Source organism: Erythrolamprus reginae, chromosome 2 (genome assembly GCF_031021105.1).
Source record: "Erythrolamprus reginae isolate rEryReg1 chromosome 2, rEryReg1.hap1, whole genome shotgun sequence".
Lineage (NCBI taxonomy): Eukaryota > Metazoa > Chordata > Lepidosauria > Squamata > Dipsadidae > Erythrolamprus > Erythrolamprus reginae.
The window spans coordinates 147,706,591-147,726,951 of NC_091951.1; the positions used below are offsets into that span (position 1 = coordinate 147,706,591).

The 20,361-nt window shown below is 40.5% G+C and overlaps 1 protein-coding gene across 13 annotated transcripts in view; it reads left to right on the forward strand.

The window, feature by feature from the left end:
* Positions 1 to 19,609, forward strand: part of TNRC6C (trinucleotide repeat containing adaptor 6C) — a 177,013-nt gene extending 157,404 nt beyond the window's left edge. For 7 of the 13 annotated variants that reach the window (XM_070739832.1, XM_070739833.1, XM_070739836.1 and 4 more), the window contains 4 exons: positions 11,550 to 11,744; positions 14,862 to 14,932; positions 18,435 to 18,574; positions 19,186 to 19,609. In XM_070739832.1, the coding sequence (XP_070595933.1) occupies positions 11,550 to 11,744; positions 14,862 to 14,932; positions 18,435 to 18,574; positions 19,186 to 19,546 (767 nt within the window). In that variant the 3' untranslated portion in view covers positions 19,547 to 19,609. Of the gene's footprint in view, positions 1 to 5,725; positions 5,825 to 11,549; positions 11,745 to 14,861; positions 14,933 to 18,434; positions 18,575 to 19,185 lie in introns of all 13 variants that reach the window. The other 6 variants (XM_070739827.1, XM_070739828.1, XM_070739835.1 and 3 more) reach the window with 1 other exon arrangement.
* Positions 19,610 to 20,361: the final 752 nt, after the last annotated feature.

A 20,361-nucleotide genomic window follows, 5' to 3' on the forward strand; every position in this document is an offset into this window, starting at 1 on the left:
TAGTGCCAAAACAAACCCCCCCAAAAAGGAAGGCAGGATGGGGCTTTTGTCCATAGTGAAGCAGACAGCGAGTGGCGAGTGATGCGCGGCGCTTCCTCTTGTTTATTGCCCTTCGCTCGCCTCCCCTCCGTATGAGTGAGTGGGAGAGGGAGAAAAGACGAGCGTTAGGACTCGGGGGAAATCTTACCCCCCTTGTTCGCTTCTTCAATCAGCTTGTCCTGTTCCTCAGAGCACGGGTAGCGGAGGCTTCAGCCGCCAAAGGAACCTCCTGATTCTTCCCGCTTCTCTGTCCCGCCCATTGCCCGTGTCCGGCAGAAGCTGCTGCCTTATTGCTCTTTGCCGGCGGGATGCAAAGTGCTGGGGTGGGAGGGTGTCCTGACAGCCCCCCCACCCATATGCTTCGCCTCCCGCCGGGCAAGAGCGCTCGGGTGGCAACTTCTTCTAGATACGGGCGATGTCCACGCTCTCTCTCGGCGCTTTCGAGCCGAGTCCGTGAGCGAGTTCGCTCCCGGACTCGGCTCGAAGGCGGCGAGAGACAGCGCCAAGGAACGGGCCTGTCCACGCTCTCTCTCGGCGCTTTCGAGCCGAGTCCGGGAGCGAGTTCGCTCCCGGACTCGGCTCGAAGGCGGCGAGAGACAGCGCCAAGGAACGGGCCTGTCCACGCTCTCTCTCGGCGCTTTCGAGCCGAGTCCGTGAGCGAGTTCGCTCCCGGACTCGGCTCGAAAGTGCCGAGAGACAGCGCCCCCCGGACCCCCAACCCGGGTTTGGGGGGCTGCTAGGAAGCCCTCCATGCCGGCGGCAAACAGCCGCGCCGCCCCCAATCTTCGGCTCCTCGCTAGCGCTGTGGGAGTAAAAACACCATCTGCACATGCGCAGACGGTGTTTTTACTTCCGCATCGCTACTTCGCGAAAACCCGCTCGTTGCGGGGGCTCCTGGAACGGAACCCTCGCAACGAGCGGGGGATCACTGTACTTCTAAAAGTCCTCTTGTATTGTAACATGGATTTTTCATTCTCCCTTTTTTGTGTGAAATATGTTGCTATATTTCAGAGTAATTGAGGAACGGGATTAATCTTAAAATCTATATGCACAGGTGGCTTGTAGGCACCAGAAGCTCTAGCCTTACTTTATAGTTAAAAAACATATTGTATTTGTGAGACAGAATGCAAAAGAATATTCTGTTGAAGTTAAATTTTTAAGTCTTTGGCTTGCTCAACACTTTAAGGAAGAGAAGCTTAAAATTAACATGTTAGTTTTGTGAATTACATATGAATTTTGTGGACATGATTCAGGGACTGTAGATTTGAGATTCTTGATGAAGAATTAATGTGCATGTACTTGTAAATATCTAGTGCTTTTCGTTTCTTTATGTCCTGTGATACTTTTCTTTTCCTTGCTTTTGACACTTCCTGTACAGTGGCTAATCGTTTTAGTTAGTTAGTGTCTAATTGTTTAAAGGTAGTTTTTCTACCTACCTTTTGGCTGATTGAGGAAATTTGAAAAATTCATGATTTTTCAGCACTTTCCCAACATTTTAGGTGAACCTCGGGAATAGAGTGAAAAACGTATATAGCTTTTCACAAGCCTTTTAAACCTTTCTCAAGACCTTTTAGAAATGCCCTAGGAGGATAATTTTTAATGTGCTAAAAACGGAAATAAATATTTTCAAGGAAAATATATTAAATGTTATTCTCAACAATTTTTTCCTTAGAGGACCTTTGCATATCTTCAAAAGCCAAATTGTCCTTTGATCGGAAAAAGTTACACACTTGACCGATCTGCTCAATGTGAAAGTCAGCATAAAAGCATACCTATACATTAGTTTTATTCTTTCTCTCCCTGAATTCAGAGATCTATGATGGAACCATTACCAAGTTGCATTAGATTGTTTTGGGTCTGTTGAATTAAAGTCACTGTGGTTGAAATTTGCAAATAGATCAGAAAGACATCCAAAGTAATAGTTTCCGCTGCACCTTTTAAATTCTGCAATGGTTTTCTGGATGGAATATTAGAATGTTAATTGTGAGGTGTTAGATTATCTCTATTAATATTTTCTCACTTTTTTCTTTTCACTGTTTTCACTTTTATCTCCAATTGCTACTGCTACTTGTACTATGATGAGTAGCTCTTATGCAGAGGTGTCAAACTCATGTGGTCACGGCGGCATCACATGACGAATCGGGACTTTTTCCCCCTTCACTAAACCAGAGGCATGGACAGCATGTGACTTATCCAGCCCATGGGCCAGGAGTTGACAGCCCTGCTCTTATGTATTTTTCTCATGGAGCAAAAAACAAAACAAAACCCTATAATAGCTACCGTGTTTCCCCGAAAGTAAGACAGCATCTTACTTTCTTTTTATCCCCAAAAGCCCCACTATGTCTTACTTTCGGGGTATGTCTTATATTGGGGGAAAAATCGTCATTTTTTTTTGTTTTAACCATAAAATTAACATTTATTTACAACCTGAACAGTATTGTATTCACCACAAAACAGCAGATGATACCCCAGTATGCCAGTGTGTATGTTTTACTGATGTATGATTAATACTGTGTGCATTACCGTATTTTAAGCAGGAGGCGGCAGTGACAAGTGCAGGGGACGGCGCGGTGACGTATGGAGAGGGGGGCGGCGCGGAAGTGGGCAGGAGGCGGCGCTCATTAAGATCAGAGGGAGGTGGCAGACGCAGCGACGTATGGAGAGGGGGACGGTGCGGACGTGGGCAGGAGGCGGCGCGCAGCTAGATGAGAGGGAGGCGGCAATATCCCCGTGTTTCCCCGAAAGTAAGACATATGTCTTACTTTCGGGGTATGGCTTATATTAGCCGACCCCCCCTGAAACCCCCGATATGTCTTACAATCGGGGGTGTCTTACTATCGGGGAAACAGGGTAGCTAGATATTTTTATTAGGAAGAAGATATGGGAGGTATCTATTAAACTTTCTCATTTCTATTTTGGATTCGTATCTTTCATTCTATTTTACTCTAGTCTTTTCTGAAACCTATTGTATTTTATTACTTTTTTTTTTTTAAAGGAATCAAGAACATCTTCCTTGACCATTAATTTAATACTCCTTTTTCCCTTTCCTTTCCCCTTTTAATATCTTACCTTACTTTTCTTATTAATTTTACAAGAGAAAAAAGTTGCTGTATTTTAATTTGAAGCAAAATCAGAGTCTTGTATAGGGAATATTTGACTGACACTTTACAGACACAATGTAGGCAATCCCCGCTGCCTGGAACAGACTAAAAACAGGATGAACAGAGGCCAAAAATGGGGCCCTCAGAGATTGCGATAGGCAGTGATCCCTGCAGTCTGGAACAGCTGATAGGTAATATTTCAGGAGGCAGATTCAACCGCCAATCAGCTGCTCATGCTAACTCAGGCTGTGCTGAATCTGATCAGGCTATTTGCTGTTTGCCACAAGGAGGCAAATTGCTGGGAGGCAGAGGCTGAAGGATGGGGGTCAGGTGGGCAAGGCTTCGGCAACATTCGCTCTATAAGACACACAGACATTTCTATCCACTTGGGGAATAGAAAGTGCGTCTTATATACTGGAGTTCGTCTTATACACTGAAATATTTGGTAATTTGACACTAGGCAAATTGGGATTGAAGACACTAGAAAAGTCTTTCTGTCATAATATCTATGAAAGCATAATTTGTTGCAACACTCAAGAGAAAGGTTTCTTAATAAGAGAACTAGTTGCATACTGATGTAAGCTGAAGTAGCTTCATCTTCAATGTCCTTTTCTGATGCACAAAAATATGTACAATGTGTAGTACACAGGCATAGTGTTTGAAAGCATCCTATTTCCAAAATCTGCAGCAAAGGAAAACAGTTAATTCTGTTACTGCTTCCATTATTTTTGAATAGAGTCAAATATTCTCTAAGTAAAAATGTGGAAAGCTAGATTCACTACCAAACAGATCCTTTTAACGGATTGATCACTTCCTTTATCAATTCCTAAATGCACATGACCCATCAAAGGACTACACTCAATATTTTTAGAGTACAGTTGGGAGGATACTTCCTTTTTTGTCTTCCTTTATTGATATGGAAGAACATCTGCACAATTACTTTTACTCCCAATGAAATGGAACAAAATTCTTCTTCGGCCTTTATTTCCTGATCCATAACTGTTGCAGAATATCGGGGATATTTTGCACTAGATTTCCAAGCAGGTTTTATATATTTACTACATTAAGGTGAAATAAAGACTCAAAATACACATTATGTCTTTTCTTAATTCCAGCTGTTAGTACATCATTATATACCTAAAATCTGGATGTAAATGTGTAAATTTAATTATAATTGGAATAAGTTTAGGTTTTCACTTTTTATTTTCTGATTGTTATATAGTTTGAATATTATCCATTTATGGCACTGGTATGCAAAAAGACAACTTTCTCCTTGGCAGCATGATAACTAAGGGAGAATGGAGCATCTTTAAATCCATCAGTAGCTCATTTTCTCTATGAAATTTAGTACAAGTTACTTATGCTTAGAATTAGGTATAGTATAGACAAGGTGGCATGGATGTTCCATCATGACCTGTTCAGTGGGCAATGGGTATAATACAAGTTTTTACTGAATCCTAATAGCATCATATGCTTATAGATGCTGCTTCCACAGAATATCAAAACAATCACAGATTTTAGAATAATATTTCATAAGCAAACCGTGACCCTCAAATGGAGGATTTCTTCATGCCCCCTAAGACAGACACATCATTTCAGCATTGATCTTTGACTTTAATTTGTGATTTGCAAACTACCGGTACTTAAAATGTGGGAGTGATACTTATTCTTTCATTCTTGACTTATTTAGAATAGATGTTTTGTTGGTAAAGTAGTAATAGTAAATTGTGCATTATTAGTTTGGATTGTTTGGAAAAACTTTATATGAAAGTTTATTTTGTGACGTACACAGGTTAGGCAGAAAATATGGAATAAAAATCATGTTTGCATTTTCTGCCAAGGCACATCTATGCATTGGGAAATAATTTGTGTCATTTTCTGAAACAAGCAATGCCACAGATATAAAATTCCAGATGGTTCATAGTAGTGTGATCGTGTTAAAGGTGGATGTTTTTTAACAAATCAGTTGCATAGAATCTGACATTTGGTTTTCAGTCTCTCCTTGCCTTATGAAGCAATCATAAATTTATCCTGTGTTGTGGTATAATATTGAGTGTCAACATTTGATGTAACAAGGCTTACTAGAAGACACATTTCAGCAAAATTGCAGGAATTTCAGGGGGACAAGATTGGTCAATGGTGGCCATGGAAGGGATTTTTAAAGGCAAATGTGGCAGAAATGTGCCTTTTCTTCTGAAAATACCTACCATAGAATGCAAGGCAGACTCATCATAATTAACATGGCTGCATTTTCATATTTTTCACATGCAATTGTAAAGTGTGGATACAATGGCAATGAATATCATTATCTTAAATATGACACAGAGTTAAGGGATATACCGGTATATATTTCTGCATGAACACCTTCATCTTTTAATACCGTGTTGTTCTTTGATAGTGAGTTCACTACCGTAGATTGAACCATGCTTTCTATAACATTTCATGGCTAGGCATCAAAGGCAGGGCTAGGCTAGCATCTTCCCTTGCATGGTTTTTGTTTGCATGTGATGGTGCGAGAATTGCATATGCTATCGTAGACACCATTCTGCCCATCTTTCTTAGTTGCTTCTTTGCTGGTTCTGCAGGGTCATCCCCAACATCATCTCAGAACGCCACGCTGCCTTCATCGAGTGCCTGGCCACTTAGTGCCTCCGGCTACAGTAGCTCTTTCAACAGCATTACAGGTATGACCAATGGCCTTTATCCTAAGAGGCCCCTGTGATAGGAGGTTTTCACACGGCCTCTGTACTTTGTAGTAACGACTGGTACAACAGGTGTGCTTATTTTGCATACTGCGCTCCTTTGTTCAAGTGAATGTAATTTCAATTATTAAACTAATTTCAGGACATAAACATTTTCTTCATATACCTAGCATACACACAATTACCAGCAAAAGTTACGCAAAGAACATCACCTATCCCACAATGAGCATTTTATTTTGGGAGAGTGACTTGACCCAAAGATGTACAGTGCCTATTGCTCTTCTACACACACTCTCTCCCTTACTCAACTGTGTCTTGTCTTAAAGAGAGTCGTAATGATCAAGATGGTCATAACCAATTTGTGTAAGGCTGAATATCTGCACCTTCTGTGCTCATGCTTTCAAGGGGCTGGCAGCTATTTTATTCTTAGAGCATTGGTGCAAGTAGGAATTCAGGGACTCATAAGGAGGACATGGGAGAAGGATACTTGAAAGCAGCAGCACACTTTATTATGTGTGCTTTTCTCAATCTCTAAACTCTGCTCTTGTTCGTGCTTTTTATCACCTTTTCTTTGTTCACTTATTTTTAGCCACCTCAGTCACCAAGAACTTCTAAGATTAAATAAAGATTTAATCCTTCTAGGATGAATAAAGATTAAAAATATATTTAAAAGAAGCATCAGATACCTAACAGTAAGAAAAATGTGACTCACCTACATTGTGGAAACAAAAATGTAAAGCAATATACGATGTGGGATCATAATGTGTATATTTTTGTGTAAAATGAGACTAACAAACAATAATCTTGTTCATCATCTGCTTGTTGTTTTACATAATTTAAGGCAAAAATGCTAGCTGTGGTCCTCATCATGCGGTCACTGGTATACACTGATGGAGTTAGAAAATGCAAATGGAAAAAAAAACCATGCATAAATGATGTTTTATTCACTCAACGGGAAGAATGGATCTACCTTTTCTATCACAGTCTATATTGTATATCAGATAATATTGGACCCAACATTCAAAAATATGCTGGCAACTTTATTCCTCAGCAGCCACTCTTAAGAATTTTGTTGCACTTGTGCATCAGTCATCTTTCAGGAGGACCTTTGCTAGTCATAGCTAATTTGTCAACTGGGCTTCCCCCCAATTTCCAGGATGGGAGCCAGAATTAAAGAATTAGAACTAGAATTATACATTTTGGGAGCCATCCAAAATACTGTCAGTAGTATAAGTTCTGTACTACAAGTAGTCCTCAACTTAACAATAGTGCTGTTAAAAGTGACTTACAACTGTTTCACTGTTCCTACAATCATGCAGTTGTGATTTGGGCGCTTGGCAATTGTCACACATTTACAATGATTATTGCATTGTCCTATGCCACACAATCACCTTTCCAGCTGGCTTCCAACAAGCAAAGTTAATGGGGAAACTCTCCAGGAAGATTGCAAGTCACAGCCATATGATATCTCACTTAACAACTATGGTTATTTGCTTAACAACCGTGGCAGAAAAAGGCTATAAAATGTGACTACATGATGCTTCATTTAACAACCACACTACAGTCATGAATTTTCTGGTCCCTATTGTGTCCTATTATGCCTTTTTCAACCGATTCACTAAAATAAGGTAATAAGGTAATTAATCAATGCTTCAAAATTGCAATCTGTTATCATAATATTGTTTCATTTTAGTTTGTAGACTACCTCAAAGGTTTAGATTTCATCGTAACCTGGGGGGGAAAGATGTGGAAACCTCCATATAGCCAGCAACATATAAATCTATTTCTTTCTCTCCACCATATGCACCTTTATAATTTGTTGCCCTCACTGATTTAAACTATCTGTAACCCATTTCACAGATTCTCCCAAAAGTGCTTTTTCCAAAACCAACCAAAGACTAGTTGCCTTTTGGAAAAAGCATCTTTGGGACAACCATGCCCTGGATGATTGAAACTTTCCATAGACATCCTTCCACAGACTCATCATAATCTTTAATTCCAGTTAAAGAAATTTTTAAAAAATTAAGATGTAATTAAAATCGGCAGTTAAAAAATTAAATCTGAAAGTTCTGTTGAATCTTCAAATCAAAAGGTTTTAAAATAAAGAAATATTTGCTGTTTATTTTACCTAGGATGCATTTTCCTTTGGTGGTGGTGCTTTTCTCTTTTGGGTGAAACTTGGTTCAGATCCTGAAGTTAATTTTTCAGAATTTACTGGTTTTGTGTAAATAATCAATGTTTCTGGAAATGGAAAAATCAATAACTTGGCAGCAACCTAGTTCATACAAGCTACAGCTTTTTACTTCGTAAAAGGTTAAGAACTAAGAAAAATAGTAGGGGAAGCCATCTTAAATGGTGGCATAGAATGGGAGGGTTTTTTTTTTATTGAAATTCAATACTTGTAGCAGAGTTTAGTAGATATAATCTATTAGAATGTGTATTTAAGATTGCACTTTTAGGCTGTGTATCAACCACCTTCCTTTATTGACTTTGGAAAATATTTCAATGGTAATCTATTACTCTATATTTGTATTAATTGACATCTAAGTATAGTGAGGCAAACTTAAGGAAAGAACTACCAAAATACCTTCAGCATGACAGTTGTCCCATTAGAGGCAAGAATACTTAAGAATAGTAGGCAGAGTTGGCTCTTCTATGACTTGTGGACTTCAACTCCCAGAATTCCTGAGCCAATCATGCTACCTCAGGAATTCTGGGAGTTGGAGTCCACATGTCACCCCTCTTTCTTCTTCATTCCCTGTGATAGCTAAATGGAATAATGAAAATAATAAATGAAGAATCTTGCATGAAGAATCTTGCATCCTCTTGCATGTTATCCTTCATCCTCACTTTCCCATTCCCTTTTAACAGGGAGAGGAACTCTCTTTCAGTTTTAGTCCTGTAATTCAGAAATTAGGTTTGTAGAATATACTTCATTTTTGCTGGGCTTCTGCGCTTTAGTAGATAAAGGAATCAAGCCAGTTGTTGTCTGTGTGAAGCATATGCTGCTGCTGTTGTTGTTGTTGTTGTTGTTGAAAGTTACAGACCCTTTCCCAAAGATCTTTGTGGCTCACAAAGTAGCTTCTATGTACTTGATGAAAATGAGCAGTTTCTTTCCTTTTCTGTTGGGGGCTGGGAGATTAAAATGATATTATATTATACTATATTATATTATATTATATTATATTACATTATATTATATTTATTTTTATCTATCTATCTATCTATCTATCTATCTATCTATCTATCTATTTATTAGATTTGTATGCCGCCCCTCTCCGCAGACTCGGGGCGGCTCACAACAATAATAAAACAATGTATGACAAATCTAATATTTAAGTAATTAAAAACCCCTTATTAAAAAAACAAAACATACACACAAACATACCATGCATAAATTGTATAGTCTTGGGGGGAGGGGATATCTCAATTCCCCCATGCCTGACGACAGAGGTGAGTTTTAAGAAGTTTACGAAAGGCAAGGAGGGTGGGGGCAATTCTGATCTCTGGGGGGAGCTGGTTCCAGAGGGTTGGGGCCGCCACAGAGAAGGCTCTTCCCCTGGGTCCCGCCAAACGACCTTGTTTAGTCGACGGGACCCGGGGAAGGCCAACTCTGTGGGACCTAACTGATCGCTGGGATTCATGCGGCAGAAGGCGGTCCCGGAGGTATTCTGGCCTGATGCCATAGGTCATAACCAATTTGAATTGTGACTGGAAACTAATCGGCAACCAATGTAGACTGCGGAGTGTTGGTGTAACATGGGGATACCTAGGGAAGCCCATGGTTGCTCTTGCAGCTGCATTCTGCACAATCTGAAGTTTCCGAACACTTTTCAAAGGTAGCCCCATGTAGAGAGCGTTACAGTAGTCGAGCCTTGAGGTGATGAGGGCATGAGTGACTCCAAATAGGGCCACAACTGGTGCACCAGGTAAACCTGGGCAAACACCCCCCTCGCCACAGCTGAAAGATGTTTCTCTAATGTAAGCTGTGGATCGAGGAGAACGCCCAAGTTGTGGGCCTTCTCTGAGGGGGGTCAGTAATTTCCCCCCCCCCGGGTAATGGACGGACAGATGGAATTGTCTTTGGGAGGCAAAACCCATAGCCACTCCGTCTTATCAGGGTTGAGTTTGAGTCTGTTGACACCTATCCAGGCCCCAACAGGCTCCAGGCACCGGCACATCACATCCACTGCTTCGTTGACTGGACATGGGGTGGAGATGTACAACTGGGTATCATCTGTGTACTGATGATACCTCACCCCATGCCCTTGGATGATCTCGCCCAGCAGTTTCATGTAGATATTAAATAGCAGGGGGGAGAGGACCGACCCCTGATGCACCCCACAAGGGAGAACCCTAGGGGTCGACCTCTGACCCCCCACTAACACCGACTGCGACCGGAGAGGTAGGAGGAGAACCACTGAAGAACAGTGCCTCCCACTCCCAACCCCTCCGGCCAGCGCAGAAGGATACCATGGTTGATGGTATTGAAAGCTGCTTAGAGGTCGAGAAGCACCAGGACAGAGGATAAACCCCTGTCCCAGGCCCGCCAGAGATCATCCATCAACGCGACCAAAGCAGTTTCCGTGCTGTAGCTGGGCCTGAATCCTGACTGCTGAGGGCCTAGATAATCGGCTTCTTCAAGGACCATAAAGGGAAGGTTGGAGACTGGACTATAGTTGTTAAGAATGGCTGGGTCCAGGGAAGGCTTCTTGAGGAGGGGGCGCACAAGTGCCTCCTTGTATGGAGCCAGAAAGGACCCCCTCCCCAAAGAAGCATTGACAATCTCCAGGAGGTACACGGATCCAGTAAGCAGGTGGCAGAACTCACAGCTCCAATGGCCTTGTCCATTTCATCAGGTGTCACCAGATCAAACTCTTCCCAGACAGATGGACAAGTATGGGCCCCAGTCACCTCGACTGACTCGTTGTCAGTCGACTCTGTTATCCAATCGGAGTCGAGGTCCACTCGGATCAAAGTGATTTTATCAGCGAAAAACATGTTAAAGTCCTCGGCACTACTCTGCAAGGGCTCCCCAGTTCCCCCCTGGTTAAGAAGGAAGTGGGTCACCCTAACCAGAGCAGCCAGGCGGTATTCCGCTGATGCAATCAAGACGGCATGATACGCGCATCTTGCTGCCTTGAACGCCACTTTGTAAGTCTTAATATGAGCTCTTACAAGTGTTCGATCGGATTCGAACTTACTGTTCCTCCATCGCTTCTCTAGACGTCTCTTCTGGCGTTTCAACTCCCAGAGCTCCTCATTGAACCATGGAGCTCTTACGGGGTCTAGTGCCACGGAGAGGTCGCAACGGCGCAATCCGGTCAAGAGCCTCCGCTGCAGCCTTGTTCCAGGCCTTAGCAAGAGACTCTGCCGAACTGTGGACGAGTGTATCTGGAATAACCCCAAGCGCCTATATGCTTGATACTGATAAATATTTGGGTTTATTCTGAAGTTATGATACCAGATGAATTTCATATTTTAAGCCTTATAGAGACCATTTTTAGAGTCTATGATGGATTAATGAGACTTACATAGTAGAAAACTGAAAAACAATTAACAATAAAATTAACAAAGATGAACAATGTATGAACCACTCTTTTTTTTGAAATTCACTGTGTTTATATACAGACAGCAGAAACCGGGGATTTCCTATTGTCCAAAAACTCCACCTTCTGACATTCTGAATTGCATTTCTCTATTACAGGTAAATTGTCAGACATCAAATCAACATGGTCTTCTGGTCCAATTTCTCACACACAAGCCTCTTTGTCACATGAACTCTGGAAGGTTCCCAGGAACACTACAGCTCCTACAAGGCCACCTCCCGGCTTAACGAACACCAAGCCATCATCTACCTGGGGTGCCAGCCCATTGGGTTGGACCAGCTCTTACTCCTCTGGTATACCTGAGTTCTTTCTTCTGTTTTCTTTTGACTTAACTGCATAGATTATATCTGCTTTCCTTTAAGCATTTAAGGCAGCATACATAAGGCTTTCTCATCCAGTTTTTCTCCACAAAATCAACCCTGTTAGGGCTGAAAGGGATAATCAATCTAAAGACAGTCATTGAACCTCTTGGTTAAGGGTGGATTAGAATTTGGAACAGTCCAACTCCCTTAGCTAAATAAATACAATATACCGTATATTTACTTTCTGTTTAGATTTTTTTATGTGGAAAATCCTGATCTAAAAATTAGAGTATGTAATAGGTTGTGAAAATAACCTTCAGGAACAGGAGAAAGGGTCAGAACCAAGGCAAGAATCAGATAAATTTAAATTCAAAACAGAAGGGTAGTTTCAGAAAGTATCTCAGAATTGATCCTCCCTTGTTCTTATACAGATAAAAGCAGGGAGGGGGAAGGTACTTTCAGTCATGCAAGATTTTTTTTTACTGTAACCCAATAATAAAAGTAACCTTAGCATTCCGTCTCTAAGGAATTCCTGGCTGAGGAATTCTGGGAATTGAAATTCACAAGTCTTAAAAGTTTCCAGAGTTGGAGACCCCTGCTCTGAAGACTGACAGTCCAATGTTGTCAAAGTCACCTGAGTTCAGAGGCATCTGCCTTCTGTTTAGAGCAGACCTGGGCAAGGGGTGGCCCACGGGCTGCATCCGGCCTGCCTGCTGTCTGTAACCAGCCAGCGGAGGCTGGTCACACATATATAATATAATTATAATTTATAATTATAATATAATTAACTAAGTTCTACCCAATACTGTATATAGTATATACAGAACTGAGTTAATTTTATTAGTCCGGCCCTCTAAAACTATCCCAATTTCTCATGCAGCCCCATGGCAAAATTAATTGCTCACCCCTGGTTTAGAGTCTGATTTATTTAATATATTTTACAAACCTATACAGATATATCTATCAATAAATTGTATTACACTCAGACTACTTTTCATAGATAGATATAGATGATATATAATGTGTGGCTTTGAAAACACTATAGAAATGTTCAACAAGTCTATATTGAAATGTAGTAATTTTATTGTGGCTTTCATCTGGTAAGACATGCTTTTATTCTCTCCTCACATTGTGTTCTGCTTTTACTCAGTTCCTTGTTATCCTCACATCAGTCAGTCAACCTATATCAGCCTATATCACTCTCAAAGGACTGTTGGAACAGATGTTTTCCCCATCCTCAATTTAATGTATTTCTGTAAATCTAAGAGAATTCCAAGCATGGGATATACATATGTGTGTTTCTGTGTGCATGCATGCCCACCCACACATACACATACATATACTAGTTACACAGAAATTCTGAGGATTGTGAACCAGTATATCTATCTGTCTGTCTATCTGTCTACCTACCTACCTACCTACCTATCTACCTATCTGTCTACCTACCTACCTACCTATCTACCTACCTACCTATCTATCTATCTATCTATCTGTCTATCTATCGGTTATCCTTCAGTATACTGGTTCGCAATCTCCAGAATTTCTGGTTGAAAAGTCTGTGAGTTTTATCCAATATATTTGTAAAGTATCATATTGGGGAAATCTAAATTATGAATTGGTTCTATTTATGACAAGCAAAATTACTCAGTGAGGAATTAGACATGAAGGGAGGTAAGGAGGGCTAGCAAACATTTGCTAAATCTTCTTATCCAAATACAGAGGGTGGACAGAAAAATGGAAACACCTTGAAAAATCATCAAAATATCTTTTAATATGGTGTTGGTTCACTTTTTGGGGCAAATAGAGCCTCAATTCTCTGAGGTATTGATTCATACAAATTGTGAATTGTTTTGAAAGGAATTTTAGATCATTCTTCAGTTAAAGCACCCTCCAGTTCTTTTAGAGACGATGGTGGTGGAAATCGACTTCTTAGTTGAATCTCTAAAATTGACCATAAATGCTCAATAATGTTGAGGTCTGGTGACTGTGGTGGCCAGATGAGATGCTGAACTTCATTAGAATGTTCCTCGTGCCATCCTTTAACAATTCTTGCTCTATGGATTGGTTCATTATCATCTTGAAAGATGGCATCCCCCTCTGGAAACAGTTCTTGAACCATAGGATGAATTTGGTCGGCCAAAAGTCCTAAATAGTGATGGTTGTTAATTCTTCCATGAAGGGAAATCACTGCCCAGCAGATTTGCAAGAAATAGCACCCCAGATCATCACTGAACCCTGCCATGTTTAACGGTTGGGAGAAGGCAGTCTGGATGAAATGATGCTTTGGGCTGTCTCCAAACGTAAACACGGCTGGAGATCAGAAAAATGGTAAACAATGATTCGTCAGAGAAAATCACATTTTGCCACCTTGAGGGATTATTTCTGGTGGTTTCTACACCACTCTAAACGCTTTGAAACATTTGCCTTTGACAGCAGAGGTTTTCTAATTGCAAGTCTTCCATGGAATCCAGATTTGTGAAGCTCCCTTCAAACAGTTTTTGTGGAAACTGGGTTCTGTACGTGTATTGAGCTCTGCAGTGATTTTAGGAGCTGTGGTCTTGCGATCCGCTCCAACAATTCGCTTTAGAGTCCGACGGTCTCTCTCAGACAACTTTGACTTTCGACCAGACCTGTGCTTGACTGAGGACTTTTCCCCTTCTCTTTCAAAAGCAGTCATTACTTTTGAGACATTACTTCTTGAAACGCCAAACATTCGGGCACTTTCTGTTACACTAGCGCCTACCATTTGAGCACCAACAATTTGGCCTCTTTGAAAGGCTGAGAAGTCTGCCATTTCTAGAAGGTTATAACCAATTTCCTTAAATTTCTGTTAAAAAAGGTAGTTTAAAAAAACATATCAAATAATTTTTTTTTTTAAAAAAACATTAAAATATGTCAAGTTTTCATTGATTTGAACATGTTCAAACATTATGATGCCAAAAAGTCAAGTATTTCCATTTTTGTGTCCACCCCCTGTACATTTCTTGTTAGAAGTTCTTAGTTCTTGCAGAAATTATATTCATCAGATTTGTGCCCTGTATCTTCTGTTCTTCTTCAATTGTTAGTTTGGGTTTTCCCTAATGTTTTGTTGTTGTTGTTGGGTTGTAGGCTCAGCCTGGAGTACTGACAGCTCAGGAAGAACAAGTAGCTGGCTAGTTCTCCGTAACCTCACTCCCCAGGTAAATGAATTTACAATAAATTAGAGGAAGAGTCATAAAAATACTCATCGTTGTACTTGTAAACTGTTGGACCTTTCTGCTCTTGATGTGACTTATGAAATTTTGTTAGCTTAATTCCTGGAGCTTTCCATTTTAAACATTTTATTTCTAAAACAGCAAGTTGTATGTTTGACCTACTTGAGGTTTTTATTTGTTTATTGAGTGCTAGAATGGCATAAGCACCAGCTACATTGGGGCCATCTGTACTTCAATCATTGAAGGTTTGATGGAGGGCTGGCATTATTGCAATTACAGGGAGGATGCTATTCTATAGAAGAGAGGCAGCAATAGTGAGGGCCCATTTTCATGTTCCATAATGATTTACATTCTCTTAAGATAGGATATCTGAAAAAACCTTCTGTCCCTGATCTCACTGGATTAGCAGATCATCTTAGACCGGTTAAAGATAACTAGATCCTAAATCATGTAGGATGATTGACAACCAACTATTAAATCCAGATCACTATTAATCATTTCAGTTCTCAAAGTGTTTCACAGGCAACAGGAAGAATACCAAAAAATATTTCACCAGCAGCATTCTTAAATTGTAACGTTTGGGTGGTATTCAAGGGCAGCCCCATGCAGAATACTTCCAGTAGAAATTGATGAAAATGAGATTGTGCAAAGATCCTGTTGGCCACAACTGCCATTTTTCTCATTGAGCAAGAATATTGAATTTAGGGCGGTCCTCAAATTATGAACAAATTAAAAATAGGGAGCTCAGTTCTGTCTAGAACCAAAAATATGCTCAGACTCACCAGACCTCTGAACTTACAATCACTCTGCCTTGTGGAGATGGAGACTGAGTATGTTTTTCTCCATGTAGATCTTAATAGCATCAAGGGAATGGGTTAGTACTAAGATCACACCTTCTACTCAGTCCAGTGTCTCAATAGACAAATAAGTATCATCAGTGAACTGATGTTACTTGACCCCCTGTCAATAGATAACCTCTCACACTGGCTTCATGTATCTGTAAAGGAATAGAGGAAAGAGAGTTGAACCCTATAGGTCACAACAGTGTAGTGTAGCACCTTCTGGTTTCAATTCTTCCTTCCCAGCAACAACAACCAGAGCTGGGTCTAGGGAAAGGACAACTACTATAACACTCGCTTCCCACTCTTCCAGATATGGTCCAGAACAATACAGTGATCAGTGGTTCTGAACACAGTTGAGAGATCAAAGAGGATCAGGACAGTCACACAATCTTGGTTGTCCACAGATCATTGACAAAAACAAACAAGATGTTCTAAATATAGTGCTCTAGCCTGACAACTGACCTGAAAAAGCCCAGATAAACAATTTTCTTCCAGGACCCTCTGCAACTGGAACCCTAACACTTTCTCAATAATCTTCACAACAAAAGGAAGATTGAAATTGTTGACAGGTTTCCAAATTGTCTGGGTCTAATGATGGTTTCTTGAACACGAAGCATACCAGTGCTTGTAGTACCACTCCATCCCTCAAAAGTGTACTCATTAGAGCTCTGACCCTAACCTGCCATCACTTTTCTGAAGGTAACTAAGAATAGTAAGGTTCTAATCTATAGGCAGCAGAGCTTGAAGAAAAGTAACATGTCCCTGAATGGATACTTCAACATGACAGACACAGACTTCAAAAGATAATTAGAACTGCAGAAAAAAAATACTGCCAACCTGTCTTCCATTGAGGACCTGTATACTGCACGAGTCAAAAAGAGACTTGAAACAAGACTCAACTGAAGCAAAAATACAGTAAGAGGTCACTTGTCTGAATTTAACGAATACAAAGCACGCGGAACCCAGAGTCCTAAAAGAGCTAGCAGATGTCATTGTAGAACCATTGCACCACATCTTGGAACACAGGGGAGCTACCTGAGGACTGGAAAAGAGCTGACATGGTCCCCATCTACAAAAAAGGTAAAAAAACAGACCCAGGAAATTACAGACCAATCATCCCAACATCAATACCTAGGAAAATATTGGAAAAAATAATTAAAAATCAGATCTCCCATCATCTAGAAACACACCAAGTAATAACCAACAGCCAACATGGATTTGTTAATGTTAAAGAGTATGCAGAACTCTTGAGTTATCAAGAACATGCATAGAGGAAAATGTGGGATTCCAGCAGATATCTAGGAAGTATGAGTAATTATTCAGTCGTACAAAACAGATACATTAAAGTTTAATTAGTGTTTAAAAATAGCACAGTCAAGTTAAACAGTCCGGTCATACACATTCAAATCAGTCAATATCTCTTAATACAATAATAATATTACAAGGCTGTCTTTATCGTACATATCAGACATACCTTACACCTTACAAATAAATCAAACTATTATTGAACACATAGAGCTTACTACATCATTCACAGTGAATCAGCAGAAAAAAACAAAGGGAGGAGAGAGAATAGTGCTTTATGGCAATTTTGCAACACTATCTCTTAAAGCTGCGGAGTCTGCGGAGAGGTGCGGCATACAAACCTAAATAAAAAATAATAAATAAATAAATAAAAGCTATAGTACTTCAATACATAAAAACATTCATTGTTAGCTTGTTTATATATTGTAAGCCCAGCTGTCTTGTACATAGTACTAACAGTTAAGAAGAACAAGTCATGCCAAACCAACCTCATTTCATTCTTCAACACTGGCCAAACTGGTAGACCAGCGAAATGCAGTAGACATAATATATCTGGACTTCAGCAAAGCGTTAGACAAAATAGACCACAACCTACTTCTTCATAAGCTAGAAAAAAAGCGGGATAGACAGCTACACAACCAGATGGAATAGCAACTGGCTAACCAGGTGTATCCAACAAGTAGACCTCAATGGCTCCAAGTCCACATGGAGAAAAGTAAGTAGTGGGCTACCACAAGGTTCTTTCCTAGGCCCAGTACTTTTTAATATCTTCATAAATGACCTAGATGAGAGAATAACAGGAGAACTAACCAAGTTTGCAGACAATACCAAGCTGGCTGGAGTAGCAAACACTCCAGAGGAAAGACTCAAAATCCAGTGGGACATCCACAGACTCAAACACTGGTCCCAAGCCAATAAAATAAAATTCAACACGGAGAAAAGTAAAATCCTACCTGTAGGTAAGAAGAATCAAAAATAGACACAAACTGGACAAAACCGCATTCAATAGCAGCGACTGCTAGAGGAAACCCATCCCACAAATGACTGTATGATTGTAAATTGTTGTTTATATCCTTATGACTTATATTAATATTGATTGGTTCCTGATTACTTATTTGTACCCTATGACAATCATTAAGTCTTGTACCTCATGATCCTTAATGAACATATATTTTCTTTTATGTACACTGAGAGCATACGCACAATACAGATTTCTTATCTGTCCAATAAAGAATTCTATTCTATTCTATTCTATTCTATTCTATTCTATTCTATTCTAATAATTCCATTCGGGGAGGAGAGAAATCGCTCACACTTTTTTTTTCACTTTCCCTAATTAGATTGATGGCTCTACACTGCGTACGCTATGCTTGCAACATGGTCCTCTTATTACATTCCATCTGAACCTGACTCAAGGGAATGCTGTGGTCCGATACAGTTCCAAGGAGGAAGCAGCAAAGGCTCAGAAGTCTCTGCACATGTATGTTATTTGATTCAGTGTTTACTGTTTTTCAAGAATGACATGCTTACTTGGGGCTTGTGATATATTTAATGATTTCCTTGACAGTAAAATAGAGGTATGAGAACAGTGGACAAAGAAGGGTGGCTTATAGAAAGGTTGGGGAGTTATGTGACTAGTTAATTTTATTTTACAATCCTATATTTTTTTTAAAAAAAGACTAAACCAAGATCTTTTCTGCTTTAAGACTTCCCTATCATCCTTGGGTGTCAGTCTAAATGTCCATTATGTTACATCCCATTTTTCAAAAATTCCTGGTCAGGTTTGCCACTGTAATATTTGGTTATTTCACACTGTTCTAGCTCAGGGGTGTTAAGCTTGATTTCATTGAAGGCCACATCAGGGTTGTGTTTGGCTTTGGGGAGGGGAGATGCGCAATGTCTGTTCTCGATGGCCTCCTGCAGTCCTCTGCCAAAGAAATGGAGCGATCCAGGGTGGCCCCATGGGCCAGATCTAAGCCTTGAGTTTGACACCCCTGTTCTACTCTTGAATAATGTTTAAGGGAATATATATACAGCAGTCAGGGAATGTATATGAGAAGTATGCTTCAGCAGTTTTCCTCTGTTTTTCAGGTGCGTTTTGGGGAACACTACCATCTTGGCTGAGTTTGCTGGAGAGGAGGAAGTGAACCGTTTTTTAGCACAAGGCCAGCCACTGCCCCCCACTTCCAGTTGGCAGTCCAACACTGGAACAACTCAGACACGTTTGGGCTCCACAAGCAGTTCTCATGGCATGGTGCGCAATGATGCAGGCCACTGGAATACCCCCTGCCTTGGTGGGAAAGGGAGCAGCGATCTGCTCTGGGGTGGGGTCCCTCAGTATTCAAGCAGCCTTTGGGGTCCTCCCAGCACCGATGACGGCAGGGTTATCGGAAGCCCAACGCCTTTGAATACTCTGCTCCCAGGGGATCTTCTCAGCGGGGAATCCATGTAGGATGCCGGAAGAACTAAATGGAAGTAACAATCATCAGCACTAAAGGAAAAAAAAAGAAAGAAATAGCAGTAACCCTTTCCAGTCCAGGGCAGCATGAAGGATCCAGCTTTAATAGATCAGACTGGCAGCCCTTTTTTTAGTACCTCTGTCTAACCTTGACTATGAAACTCTGCTGGAGTCCCTTGTGAACTGTTTGCGTTAACAGTATGGGCTCCCTTTGGTCAGTGTCATGTGCTAATGATAGATTTTTGTGTGGGTTTTTTTCCAACGGCTTTTTAATTTTATTTTTATGTTTGTATGGTGTTTTTAAAGACGTATACAAGCTGCTTAGACTAGTTCTATCATGAAGGGCACTTTTCAGAATTTGGGCTGGAAAGGGTTATTTTATCAACTTGGGGGTGTTGGGGTTGGGATGAAGGGGAGGTGAGAAAGCCTATTTAAAATGAGCCTGTGATAATTATGCACATTACCAGAGGCGGATCCAGTAATCAGAGGGGGTGGGGGAGGGGTGGCATCTGACCAGCTTGTCGGCAGCTATTGGGGAACAAATCTTAAGCCCCCTTGGCTGGATGACTTGGATTGAGAGATGGGGTGGAATATCCAGGTCCACTACTCCCGTGGGTCTTGCCTATGCACATTACACTTGTTTCATTACTTTTTGTGTCATTTTTTTTAATTCTCCCCCCAAATAGTTCAAAGGTCTTTTTTTATATAAAAAAAGAAAGAAATGAAAGAAAGAAAGAAAGAAAGAAAAAAGAAAGAAAAATTAACATATCAAACATGCAATTATACTTGAATCCAGCAGGCCAATAACA